At 45.9% G+C, this 14,209-nt stretch overlaps 1 protein-coding gene across 1 annotated transcript; it reads left to right on the top strand.

Moving 5' to 3' along the window:
• Positions 1 to 1,178: 1,178 nt before the first annotated feature.
• SFRP4 (secreted frizzled related protein 4) lies at positions 1,179 to 10,197 on the top strand (the record flags this gene model as incomplete). Its single annotated transcript, XM_080611223.1, is given in 7 exon segments — positions 1,179 to 1,240; positions 1,242 to 1,735; positions 1,848 to 1,919; positions 2,008 to 2,073; positions 4,629 to 4,827; positions 7,592 to 7,655; positions 10,009 to 10,197. Coding segments are annotated over 7 exon segments (1,146 nt in total).
• Positions 10,198 to 14,209: the final 4,012 nt, after the last annotated feature.

Here is a 14,209-nt window from a genome sequence, read left to right as displayed (position 1 = left end):
CTCAGTGCACCCGGGAGGGTTTGCGTGCCCCGGCACTGGTCCTCAAGGGGTGATGCGAGAGGGGCACCGGCAGGGGCAGAGCCTCGCGGTACTCCTGGCGTCTCTGGGTGGGCTTTGTGCACCCCCAGGCAGGGCGGGTTAACTGCTTTAGTGTTGGTCTCGAGGGAGGGCGGTCGGTGGCCCCCCACGCTCTGCCACCAAGCACACGCCTCCCTCTCATCTCCCACAGTTTGGCTCTGGATGATCTGGCGCACGGAGGGAGGAGAAGCCCGTGTTCCACAGGCGCTCTAAACTCTGCCGGGTCTGCGCAGGGCAGCGCCGCTGGCTCCGCTGAGGCTTTCCGAGGCTGCTGCAATGAACTGCCACTGAGTTAATCCCGTTGTCCCCGCGGGGTCCTCAAGGGTGTTTACCCACAGTGGAGAAAGGGGCCGGAGGTCTCACTTTAGGAATTTCTTCCTAATCTCTAATCTCAATCTCCCCTCTGGCAGGTTAAAGCCATTCCCCTTGTCTAAAGCCCCTCTCCAGCTTTCCTGCAGCCCCTTTAGGCACTGGAGCTGCTCTAAGGTCTCCCCTTAAGGAGCCTTCTCTTCTCCAGGCTGACCCAGCCCAGCTCTCTCAGCCTGGTTCCAGAGCAGAGCTGCTCCAGCCACTGCATCAGGGCTGAATGGCCGCGGATCACCAAGGAAATATAATAATAATAATGATAACAACAATAACAACAACAAGAACCCAGTCCGGTCACTCTGCACCCCCGGAGTTCCTCCTAACCCCCATAAAGTTTCTGCTCCGTGTCTATAAAGCTCATCCCCGCGGAGGGGTGGGGGGGCTCCGGGTCCCGCATCCCCCCGCCACCGCCTCCTCCCCTCTGCCCGCGTCGGAGCGCGCAGCCCCGCGGCAGCCCCGTGTGGTTTGGGTTTGATGCGTCCCGTCCCGTCCCGTCCCGTCGTCCCCCTCCTTTTCCCTGCGCTTCCACCTGAAGGAATTTATGACACAGATGAAAACTGAACTGGAGCCGCGGACGAGAGACGCGGTGATGTCGCCGGGGGATTAAACGGGGTGGAGGTGATGTCACCGTGCCTGCACAGCAAAACACACACACACACACACACACACCCCCGGAGGAGCGGTGCTGCCAAGGGAGAGCGATCGGCCCCACGTCACTCGTGCCACCGGTATAAATGCGGTCCCGCGATGTCCATGGCTGTCGGCGCGGCGGCTCCCGACACTTGCCTGCAGCCGGGGCGGCGGCGGAGCAGGAGGAGGAGGAAGAGGAGGAGGAGGAGGAAGAGGAGGATGCTGCGCGCCTTGGTGGCGGTGTCCCTGTGGCTGCGGGTGAGCCCGCGGGCGCAGGGCGCGCCGTGCGAGGCGGTGCGCATCCCCATGTGCCGGCCCATGCCTTGGAACATCACCCGCATGCCCAACCACCTCCACCACAGCACCCAGGAAAACGCCGTCCTCGCCATCGAGCAGTACGAGGAGCTGGTGGCCACCGGCTGCAGCCCGGTCCTCTCCTTCTTCCTCTGCGCCATGTACGCCCCTATCTGCACCCTGGAGTTCCTCTACGACCCCATCAAGCCCTGCCGCTCCGTCTGCCAGCGCGCCCGCGACGGCTGCGAGCCCATCATGCGCCGCTACAACCACAGCTGGCCCGAGAGCCTCGCCTGCGACGACCTCCCCGTCTACGACCGCGGCGTCTGCATCTCCCCCGAAGCCATCGTTACCGACCTGCCGGAGGGTGAGCCCCGAGGATCCCCTCTAACCCCCATGCTCTCCCCCGGGGGGCTGCGGGACCCGTAGAGCCCTGCCCCGGGGACTCCCCCCTGCAGCTTTCCTCCCTCTGTTCGCAGATGTGAAGTGGACAGACTTCACGCAAGGTGTTCTGATGCCCCCGGAGCCCGACTGCAGGAGCCGCGGCCAGGGTGAGCCTCAGGCACCCCCCAGCTCCCCTCCCCGGAGCCGGGCCCCCTCTGGCACTCCTCAACCGTTTCCTTTTCTCTTCCTTTGAAGAGCGATGCAGGTGCAAAAAGACAAAGCCAACGCTGTCGACTTACCTGGCCAAGAACTACAGCTACAGTAAGTGCATGGGGGGGAATGCTTCTCTTTGCCCCTCTCACCACCCTCTGTGCCCCTGCGAGTTAGACAGCTCCCTGTGTGTCCAGGCCCCGTCCGTGTCCCACCGCAGCCTTTCCAAGTGGGTTTTTGCTTTAGCCCTCCTCTCCTAAACCCCATCACTGCGCACACCCATGCAGGCGGCAGCAGTCATTGCACAGGTTATGGTGTATTTCTGATAAAAGCAGGTGTTGGTGATGTGAGCTGGCATCAACCTGTCACTCTACATCAAGCATCAAGCATCAAGGGTGCTTGCTGCTGCAAAGGTCACTCTAAAAATGCAATCCAACCTAATGTGAGCAGGACTCTCAGCCAGCTCCTGCCTTCATCCAGCAGGTGGAATGGACAGGGGTTTATCACCTGATAAAACGTACCGGAGGCAGGGTGAAAAGTTAGTACTTAGAAATCCATATATTCATTTACTTACTAGCTAGAGTTTCACCTGGTGCTCAATTGTCAGGCACTAGTTGAATTCAGGGACAATTTGCATCATCCAGCAAGGAGCTGGCTGATAGTTTCATCATACATTGCATGACATATTGGCAATACAAGTAAATGCTCAGCCCTATTCTCCCTTCCTCCCCCTGCCCCCCTGTTTTTCTGATGCTGGGAGTCAGGAAGAACTCAGATTAAGATTAGGTAAATACCAGATTAAATGTCTGTTTAAGCCACTATTAGCTACGAATTACCATGCAGTATCATGGTCTTTTGCACTTTATGGGCTTTTTCTCAGATGACAGTAGTTTCTTCAAGGGGTTTATTCAATTCTTCTGCAATAGGGTGATTATATCCATTCCATTCCTCTTTGTCTGATAGCAAATGAAAGTAGGTTTGTAGTTACCTCTTTGTTAGCATTGGGAAAAAACCCCAATATCCAAGCCCCAGTTTGGTGGGAAAAAATCAGAACATCTAACTTAGATCATTGTATGCTTTTTTGTTATGGCATTTTGGTGCTTTTATATCATATATTTGTCTTATTCCTTAGTCTATCTCAGTACAAGATAGCGGCATGCTCAGGTAGGACAATGAACTTCCATATTGGGCTGAAATATATGAGAAAGCAGTGCTACAAAATGAGTATTCTGAAATGAAATAGAGATTCCATGGAATTTGTGAAATCAAGATTTTGGTTGTGGGAGGCAGGTTTTTATTCAGCCTCCTGAAATAGCCAGACATGCTCGTATGGAAAATGAACTGAGAGACAAGGTAGAACAAATAATAAATAAAATCAGGGTGTTTTTTTCCTTTAAAATAATATAAGTATATTTATATTATTTCATGTATGCATATGTTATTTATATATCCTTTAAAATAATCTGTATAAAGCCAGACTGTATTTCTAGCTGGTCAGAGCTTGGTTTCAATCAGACTTGCAAATGAGTGAGTCTCCTCAACTGAAATCCCTCGTGTTTTGTGGCTGTTGCACATGTCCTGATAAAGTTAGCACAAAAACCTCAGGCTGCACTAAAATTGCTGATCTCCTGTTTTCTGCACGTGAAGTTTATTCCAAATGTGAGGAGATCCATTTGAAGGCTTTTGACCTGGTGGCTGCCAAGGGACAGCATCACGCCGTGGTACATACGCTTCTCATGCTTCTTTCATGGAAGAGTTCTGTGATCATAGGACCCTCCATAGGACCCTTCCTATTGTGACATTTTCTAGGACCTAGAGTTCTTCATGTAAAAAATATGCTCCATTTCTCTGATTTGGCACTTGTCAGAAGAGAGAAGGGGTGAAATGCTGTGGTGGTGGATGCTGCCAGGGTTCAGAGGTACAAAGTTAGCCAGGGACCATCCTCAGAGCAATCTACAGAGTTTCACCTTCTTGCATCCACACAGGTATATGCAGTTTTCCTCAATAGAAGGTAAAAATATGACTGTTTGTGTGTTCAGAGTCAGAAGAACCTGTTTCAGAGTGTGCTTTATATGAAGATCTTGCTACTAATGAATAATCCAAAGACAAAAGATGAAAACAAGTATAGACCTTTTATAGAGCAGATTACAGCATTCCTAAGCTTCTTGGTTTTTGACTGCTTGTTTCAAACCTTCCTTTCTTTCTTCTGTCTAAGAAAAGACTTTGGTTCCTGGATGTAACCTACAGGGAAAATGATTTTATTTCTGAAAAGACTTAATTCACACTGTTTGTGGGGTAAATTATTCATTACTTAATTGGAAATAGCCAAATGTGGCTATAGAATGGGTTTTATTTATGCGAGGGGTTGCTCACGTCTGAGTCAAAGGAGCTCTTTGTACGTGTGGTTCCAGGAGAGATCACTTGGCCTGATCTGGCAGAGATTTAAGCACATGTTTAACTTCACAGTTGTCAACAGTCCTACTGAAAACCAAATTGGGATCAGGCCTCTGTTATTCTAAGCCACCGTACATGCCCACACACGGAGCAGTCGCAGGTTCACAGCCAAAACAACAGCTTCCAATTGAATCAGTTTTATTTAATGCTGAGATGTGTTTAATTTCCTAAGGCCGTTCGCTGTTCTCACGCCTCTCCTTTTCTAATTGCAGTCATTCACGCCAAAGTAAAAAGTGTCGAAAGAGGGAACTGCAATGAAATAACCACTGTGGTTGAAGTCAAAGACATCCTGAAGTCTTCAACACCGATTCCTCTGTCCCAAGTGCCTCTTATTACAAATTCCTCCTGCCAGTGTCCACCTCTTCAGCCGAAGCAGGATGTTCTCATCATGTGCTATGAATGGCGCTCAAGGTGAGCCCTGGCGATGTGGTGCAGGGAAGTGTTTAGTGATGGATGGGAAGCAGGACCAGCAAAGCTCCTTTCCTCATCAGGAGCCTGGTTTGTTGATAGTTTTTCTTAGCATAACACACACGTTTCAATTACTTTGGCAATTAACTTTTTCCACGGTGTTTATAAAACCTGGCTCGCACATGGAGCATAAACCCTGGTGGCATTAGGTGCTGACAGCGTATTGCTTAATGCATTGTGCAGCACTTGAGGCATCTCCAGCTGTTTGGGAGCATTTTCCCAGGAGCACTTTCCATAGATATGAGCTACAAGCTTGATGGTGGTTGGAGATGGTGCTCCGCGTTGGCAGAACCATGTGGAAGGTGTAGTTCTGCCTCACTGACCGCAGAGGAGGGGACAGGAGATGATACACATCTCTACACAGAGCTGCTGGAGAGCCAGGCCTTCTCCACCAGCCTATCCGTGCTGTGGACCAGTGCCATCAGTGGGATGTTTCTGATCCCACAGCTATACCAGGACCAGCCAAAACTGCAGCCACTGGAGCTCCAGCTCCCGGATGGCAGATGAAAAGTAAATACTCTGGGAGCAGCTTGCCAGTGCTGCTGTGTGATTAAAAGACAAAACAAAACTGTAGCAGACCTCTCATCTGGCAGTCAGCCTGGCCCTAGGAGTGGGAGGAAATCCAGCATGCTGGTCTGGAGGGGAGGGAGAGGTGAATCACAGCTCCCTTTTCTCTCTGGGCCTTTGAGGCGGAAGGGGTCATCCCATCCCCGTTAGCACCCCAAGTGTAGCTGTAGCAACAGATGCCAGCAGGACCGGTAGGACCATGTGCCTGCGTGCTGTGCGCCAGAGGCTGTTTGTAAAGTGTGCAGGCTGGTTTTGCATAGTGATGTGACTGTAAATCAATCACGTGCACGTGTAAGGACCACAGAACACCTATGTGCAGAACTTGATGGGCCATATCCATATTCTCAATGAGTTTTATCTTGATATTTTAAAAGCATTCCATCAGAAAAGTTGCCATCTGATACCTTATTACCTAAGCTTCTTTTTGTGAGCTAACAAGCACGGTATTGTAGTATTACACAGCACTTTACCTGTCCAGGTCTGGTAGTGTTTCGCAAAGGTTAATCTAGAGCCCTCGACTTGTGTTAGCCATTTGGGGGATATATGCTTTGTTGTGGCTGCCGCATCCCTGGCAGTGTTCAAGGCCAGGTTGGACACAGGGGCTTGGAGCAAGCTGCTCCAGTGGAAGGTGTCCCTGCCCGTGGCAGGGGTTGGAACTGGATCAGCTTTAAGGTCCCTTCCAACCCAAACCACTCTGGGATTCCATACTCTGAGTCAAACAGAAGGACCAAGATTGCGATTGAAGAGCACTGAGCTGCAGAGGTTTGTTGGAGAAGGCTCTCGGAAGGATGTCAGGAGGGGGAGATTTCAAAAGTGAAAGATTGCAATCTGCTTCTCCATTACGATGGAAAAAACACACCGTTCGCAAAGTATCTTGTGATGTTTGTTTAAAGGTCACTGAGGTTTTTAATTTCATATAGTGTACTAAAAGGGATTTGAAAAAGAAACAGAAACTTTTATATGTGTTTCCTGTTGAACTCGGTGGCATGCAAACAGGAGGTTTTGAGTTACAGCAGCTCGTTAAAATGCCAGAAGCAAAATGAGTGGAAGCTGTGTCTCCACCAAAGTCAATGGCAATAAACCCATTGCCTGTCAATAAGGTTAGGGTCTCACCCAACAATTTGACCTGAACAGAAGCTACGTCAGATGTACACTGTGCTGTGGTTTAATTCATCACGATGTGGCCTTAGCTTTAATCCTGTATATTAATTCAGCATCTCTGTGCAATGCAATAGTTGTTTCTAGGTTGGCACTTAGAAGTTGTGACATCAGGCTGCTTTAGAATAAACTCTTTCGCAAGCTGTTTAATGCATATACATTTAATAGTTACATTTTTGTTTTCTTCCTTTGATAACACTTAGACTCAGTATTTTCATACAGGACCTAGCCAGATTTCATTGGTAGGCAAGTACTACTGCCCATACTTCCCCAAAACCCACCTCAAAGCACTAATGAAGTAGTTACATGTAGGAAATATATCATACTGCATATATTCCTGTGTATATTTCTATGTATAACTCCTCATGTATTTAGAGGTAGAAATTGAGATGATTTTAAGTGATCAGATAATGTTTCACCATTCGTCAGCTGATCTGTATTAGCTGGTGAGTGTGAAACAGCATTTTAGTCCATTCGGAAGTAAAATACATTACTTTTAACTCCTCTTCTGCACCCAAACACAAACACATAATGGGCATGGGGAAACAATATATGTACATGTACATTTAGTTTCATGGATGTTACCTAACCCACTACTGCTTTTTATCAGTCACCAAGACAGGACAACTTTCCCTGCAGAACTGCCGTAGGGGAGGACAAAGGGCTCTGAATACTTTCCAAATTCTGGCCATGTGCTGCAATGTTGGCTCTAAAATCTGTTTTCTGTTAAAAACTCTTTCCTGGTTTTATGGAGTTGGGAGTAGAAGTTCAGCAGTGTCAGTGTCAGCATGTAGGAATCCATTGGGAAGTATTTAGGGATGGAGAAAAGCAGTTTTCTGCCTATCATCCCATACACAGAAACCACCGGTACCAGTACCTGCTGGAGCATCCCAGCCTCTGTCTGTGTTAAATCACCTGGAATGACATCTCAGGAATCAAAATCAGAAATACCTGTGACTTGTATTTGTTTCTCTATCTTCAGGTTGATGCTTCTTGACGGCTGCCTCGTTGAAAAATGGAAGGATCAACTGAACAAAAGGTTCAAGGTAAATACAACCAAAGGAAAGGTTGGAAGTTGAACACCTTCGTTCTACCTCAGCTCTGAATAACTTGCTTGACTTTCAGATGTCCGTAACACCCGTGGGTATTGTTATTTTCACTTCAACACTTGCATACCTCATAATGACATACAGGTGTAACTGAAAATCCGAATGTTGCATTTTAGGGTCTCTAAAGGTTTGTTTCTCTTTTACCTGCAAACTGTCCCTAAGTAGGATGGTTGGATGGTCTTTGTGTGAACTCTGGCTTATTACAATAGTGACTCAAGGGATTTCTTTCATATCACTACTAAGGCAGATAACCGTCAGATAGGTGAGATGCCGGTGAGTAGATGGTTCACATTAGATAAGAAAGGAAGTTAAACCCCTGCAGTGAATAAATGGACTTTGCTGCATTAAAGATTGCAGGCTGGAGAAACATTTCTCACCATCTACTTCCCACTAAAGACCCACTGGAAGCATTGGGCATCCTCTCACCGGTTTCAGGGAACACTGGAAGGAAAAGTCTATGGTATAGAGACCTGGGAGGCATGAGCAGCAGACACCCCTGCTTTTGGGGGCTTCGCTATCACTCCCTGCTTGTAAACTCCTGTTTAAAATGGAAAGAAAGGATGGTTCAAGACAATGTCTGACTCTTCCTCACGCTTTTAGAGGTGGAAGAAAGTTATTTCTGGAATTTAGGAGAGGTTTCAGAGCATTAAGGATATATATTTATTTTATATACTATTATTTTATATATAAATATGTATATATATTCCAGTTATAGACTGATTGGCAATTGCTAAAGAGAGGCACAAAGGTGCAGGTATCTGTCAGAAGAAACTTCAGGATCACAGACCTACTTCTTGCAGGAAACCGTATTTGATGCTTTTGGCATTCCTTTTTCTCCTCTTCCTCATGTAAAACCCATATGTAAAAAAGCCACATGCTTTAAATCTTCCAAAAATAAAACCATTGCAATTGCAGATGATCCCATGTGGGATTTAGGAGAACACTGACACATGACGCGGACTTTTGCAGTCCCTTAGCTATCAGCTTAGTGGCCTGTTACTGGCACACTCACACTGCTTTGTCATCTCTAATTGTGTCTTGGAGGTAGTTTGGACATTCATTTCCAGGCTGTCAAGTAGAGCCTGTGTGCCAAACAAAATGCTTCTCAAGCATGTATCGTTCCCTCTGATATGAGTATCTTAACAAGTTAAATCCTCATTGTAACATGCTTGAGTGGGATACACCTAAATGCCTGCTGATAGCTTGTGTTTTATACAGATGCATATACTGACCCTGACCACACAGAGATAGCCAGTATGGAGCCAGGTATCACAGTGGCTTTGCTTTAACACCCATCATTCGTCTCTGAAGACTTGCATCCAACTTTGATCTTGAGTTACCACTTAAAATGAATGCTTTGAGCTGTCTGTGGCCCACAGATGGCAGCTGTTAACACAACCACAGCATGGCTGGTCTCTCCTCCAGCCAGGACGAGTCTGAATTGCAACAGGGTCAGTGCAGAGATAGGGAATAGGGGATTTCCCAGAGATACTAAGTAGGAAAGGTGGAGAGCACTTCTCTTGCTCTGATCACTGGGCAAAACCCTTGCCTTTGTGAGTTTCAGAAGAGAAAGCTCATTAATAGAGGGGAGAGGTGAGACCCTTCCCATGTTCTAATATCATCTACCTCACTTCCCTTAAAATAAGCATTTCTGTTCCTGGAGGTGCAAGACTGCAGTCTCTGCAGTTTCTACAGGGATTCTGCTGGGTAAAGCTGCAGGTGCATCATTCACAACCATTCCATTGCAAACCTGAACCCTGCGATTTCAGTGATCATCTCCATTGCCTGTCCATAACATCTTTCATGCCCAGTCCTTTCTACCCCAGGGAGAAGCAGGACTGGAAAGTAAATACCACCTTCTATTGCAGCTGTGTGTTTAAATATGTGCTGTGAAAGGATAGTCTGAGGAGAAGTCAAGCACGTTCATCAGGAGAGCAAAGAAGGGCTTTGCAAAGGAGTGCAGATCCTGTCTTTTTGACAGCAGGGTGCCAGCATCCCTGGATTGCTGTAAAGGCATGGGATGTGCACACCCATGCAGCATGCACGCAAGATGTGCAGTTGTCATTTCCATCAGCTGGCATCATGGAAACTCTCCCACCCGAGAACATGGGCAGGTTCTCGCTGCAGACAGCCTTTACATGCTCGACATCAACAGCCCTGCAGGATAGAGCAGAAACCTGTTAAAACCAGCATTATTATCAGAGCTTCAGGCTAGCTTTGATTAAGACATAATTATTTATGGCTAACGTTCCTCCCTAACTCAGCCTCTTTGTCTTCTGCATTTCCACAGAGGTGGGAACAGAGACTGCAAGAACAGAAGCTGCGAACGGCCCGCAGTAAGAACCAGAATGCAGGACGCAGTGCTCAGAGTGGACCCCCAAAACCATCAACCAAAAACACCAACCCGCTGGTCAGTGGCCCCAAAAAGGCCACGAAGATAAGAAATGGCCAGAAAGAAATCAACCCGAAGAAAGTATGAGTGTGCAATTGGCAAAAGACTTTTCTTCCCGCGCGATGAGGGTCGCAATCTGGCTTGGTCAGCGGGTTTTATTAATCCAGAACTCATCGACTTACAAACTCCTGGCAGTTTCTACATAGACCTTTTTTGCTGCACTTTACTTTTTCAAGGTTTGCTTTTCCTTTCAAGCCACTGCAAGCCATAGAGTGTAGGTTTGCACTAACATGTGGCAGGCTTATTCAAGCTGAGCTTTATCTTAGGGCTCTGATTTGCAGCTCTAGCTAGAACTAGCCTTGGCTGCCAGTGGTTTTAACTCCTTGTGCCGGTTGCCTGCTCTGCTTCCCCGCCAGAGGCTGGAGAGCTGCATGGGCATCATTCACAACCGTTCCATTGCAAACCTGAGCCCTGTGGTTGAAGTGCTCTCTCCTCAGAAAGTGCATCGGTGTAGTAGCTGGGGAGTTAGTCTGGGAGTCAGCCTGGGGAGCTGAAAGGGATGGTAACCTCTGGCTGACATGTCAGGCAGCAATTACTGCTGGAGCTCAATCTATCTGCTCGTTGGAATCACAGCCCTTGTTCAAAAGCATAGTTTACCAATAAGCACCTGGGTATGCATTATGTGATTATTTTTACGTGTGTGCCAAAAAGTATGCTTAGAGTTTTAGGGTTAATCTGGTGGGTTTGTGTAGAAAACAAAGCCATGCATTGAAAGCAGACATTTACTTTTTTTAACTGTTCTTCAGGCTTCTGTTGTAATAATTTCAGATATATTTAAGCTCCTAATTGCAAAATCAGTGTTTTTTAAAAGGACAGGATGAAGTGAAGCTGATCTGCACAATTCCTGAAAGTAATGCTTCTGTTTGCTGTAATATAGCTTCTTCATGAAAACTGGAATAGAAGCAGTATTCTAAGTGTAACTGACAGCTACTGTACAGTACGAAGGAGAAGATAGGGCTTCGTGTGGCTCAGTGTTCATTTAGGTAATTTTCTATCATTTGGCACCATCTTTCTAAGCCTTTCTGTGATACAAAATAAATAAATAACTGGCTAAATCAATAAGGCTTGTCCCTGTTAATGGACTTCTCAACACAACTGCCTGCAGTTCTGCTGATCAGGAGGTAATAATTACCCTGCAAAGGGTCACAAAGCACATGCTTTTATTTATGTACTAAGTTTTACTGACTTAATGTTCGCTGCTTGAGGAATTATAATAGCAAAGGTGGTATCAAGCTAATCAACCTAACTCCAAGGTAGGGTTTATGCTCTCCTTCCCAGGCTGTGCTTGGATGAGGCAGTATGGATAGCACAGTCTGATTTCTATTCACCTACATAAACTTCCTAAGAGCTCAATTCTGGTATCTATTAACCAAAATGAGCATTTTTACAATACAGAGGGTCTATGTCAGGATAAAGGAAATAAAACAGGAGTTCTTGTGTAGGTTAAAGTAAGGATTTACAATTGGTCGTGTCAGTGTGTTGGTTTTTGTCACTGCAAGAATTCCAATGGCATTTGCATGCATGAAATTCAAGGCAGAATATGCCAGAGAGCTTTTGGTAGCAGCAGTACTGTACTTGGAAGTATGCTAACACAAGCTAAGGACATAGATGCCAAGGCAGATGCTTAAAACAAAGAGACAGAGATGTTGCAGAGAAGTGGAATAATAGTGTATGGGGTAGTTTGGGGAGGGAAATAACCCTACATGATCTTTTGTTGAGCTTTGAGCAGCTGGTTAAAACATGCAGAGGTCAGCGTTTGAATGTAGCCCTTCCCGTTAACTCTGGGCAGATGCAGAACTTTATCTCCATGCAACATCCACAGAGTTAGATCCAAAATTCAATCCAGGTGCCAGGAATGCTGAGTATATATTGCATCTATTGACTTGAGTGGAAATTGCGTGTTTGACGTATCTAAAGAACCAGATCCCAAACTCAGGTGCCTAAATGCAGCCTATAAGTGAAACTGTAATCCTGTGCAGTGAAATAGGAAGGCTGAAATCGAAATTGAAAGAGGCAGAATTTCACTGCAGATGACTAAATCAGGTGAGTTTGAAAATGCTGATTCAAGTAAGCGTGATCTAAAAGATCAGTATGATTGGAAAGCTTTTAAAATACTTAGTGTGTAGTAGGAGTCCTTAAGCTCTGGTTACCTATTGATGCCAACATAAAGGATCCCAATAAATATGCAGAAGGCTAGCTATTAATAATGAACACAATTAATTATTATCGATGTGATGTTGAAATAACAAACACCAAAGCCGTGATGTTTCACTTTAACAAGTGAACATAGTCAAGTGTGGTGTTTGTTGCATGAAACTTGTGGAACAGCAAGACTTCATAGCAACGTTATGGATTATTTTACCACTGTCAAAATCAAACATTTAAAACCTTTTGATATCAGAGAAAAAAATGTTAAGAGTTATTTTCTGCAGAGAATTGTCACCGTTCCTTCTGTAAGGTACCATCATTAGACTGACTGTTCCAGTATGTTGGAATAAACTTTGATGCACCGAGCCTGATGTTTGCAAACTCCTTGACATTTTTATGTATGCTTTATGCCGACTGACTTTCATCCTGATATGGTGAAAACACCATAGGAGGTGTTTTCCTTCTATGGAAAGGCAATACAACAAAAAGTGGGGGGTATCATAATACAAAGAACAGATGTGCACACAGGGTGTGGGAATAAGGTAGTGTGTGTTCCCAAACCCATTTTGTTCTACTTTTTAAGAAGCCATGGGTCAACCCAATTCAACACTAACAGAAGTCACTCCAGTTTGAAAATCCCTTACAATTATTAACCCACTGCAGCATCCAATGCCAGCTGAATCCAGACCCAGAACATCCTCCTGCCTACAGCCTGCTGCCCTTCCTTTGCGTAGATGTGAAAGAGATGTAGGAGCAGCGAGGGCTGTTCAAGCAGGCAGTGAGTACCCACATGGCCTGCTCACCACTTCTGCTCCCCAGCTTGTGGAAGGAAGTCACGTTCAGGTCTCCTTGAGCATCCATGGCCAGACGTAGTCGTTGCTGTGTCAGTGCACCCCACCACCGTTGTGGTTCCATTTAGCAGAGTGGGCAAATAGCTCGCTGATGGTTGGAAATAATCACTGCACCTATTTACAGCTGAGAAACTAACAGGCCCAAACTTGAAGGGTCAAAAGCTTTTTCTTGGTGCTGCAGCTGCCTTCCTACCGAGGGGCTTGGCATTTCTTACATATGAAATAAAAACTGCCCTGCGACACCCAACACAGGCTCCTAGTGAGTTTCTTCCTACATCCCACACACATATGCCCGGTTCAGTAAGAAACACCATTGACTGTTTGCATTGAATGTTCTAACCTCAGTTCCAAATGACTGAAACCTGAAAAAATATTTACCCAAAGTGTGAATAATTGGCACTGTTTTGGCTCACTGTGAATGCAAATCACAACCCTTTTATGAACCACATTTTAACAAACCCTATAACTTCCCCTCCAGCAAGACCTGAATGACCCGGTCACTTCAATTCAATTCAGTGTTGCAACTTCTGTCCAGTCATTGCGTATAACTGAGGAATACTTCCTGCACCAATGAAAAGATTTTTCAGGCCAAAATACTCAAACAGCTCTTAAATTATTTTATCCAGCATTGGAACCTAAATGCCAAATGAATGAAACCTGAAAAAATACTTACTCCAGTTATGCACAAGTGACACACACTTTTTGGTTGCCCTTAGTAAATGCACATCTGAAAACATTTCCTTGGCCAGATTTTTCTGGTGAACCACATCAGCCCCGATTAATTTTAGAAACAACTATAAATCCATCAATCTGGGTCAACAAACATTCAGATTTTTGTTTCCATTTAAAGTAAAAAATCCCAATAATGGGCAAGTTATTAATTTCTATGGAGGCACGTTACTTCTAATTAGACCTAGTCGAAGCTCTGTGGATAAACTACATTGTTTCAATTGCTGACGCTGTATTTCCTGTAATATCTCTGAAATTAGACACCATTCTTATTGGAAGGTGATGCAGGATTTTGAATTTGCTTGTCTGAT

This window comes from Psittacula echo (assembly GCF_963264785.1).
Source record: "Psittacula echo genome assembly, chromosome: 2".
Classification (NCBI taxonomy): domain Eukaryota; kingdom Metazoa; phylum Chordata; class Aves; order Psittaciformes; family Psittacidae; genus Psittacula; species Psittacula echo.
This window is presented reverse-complemented; position numbering and strand designations above follow the sequence as displayed.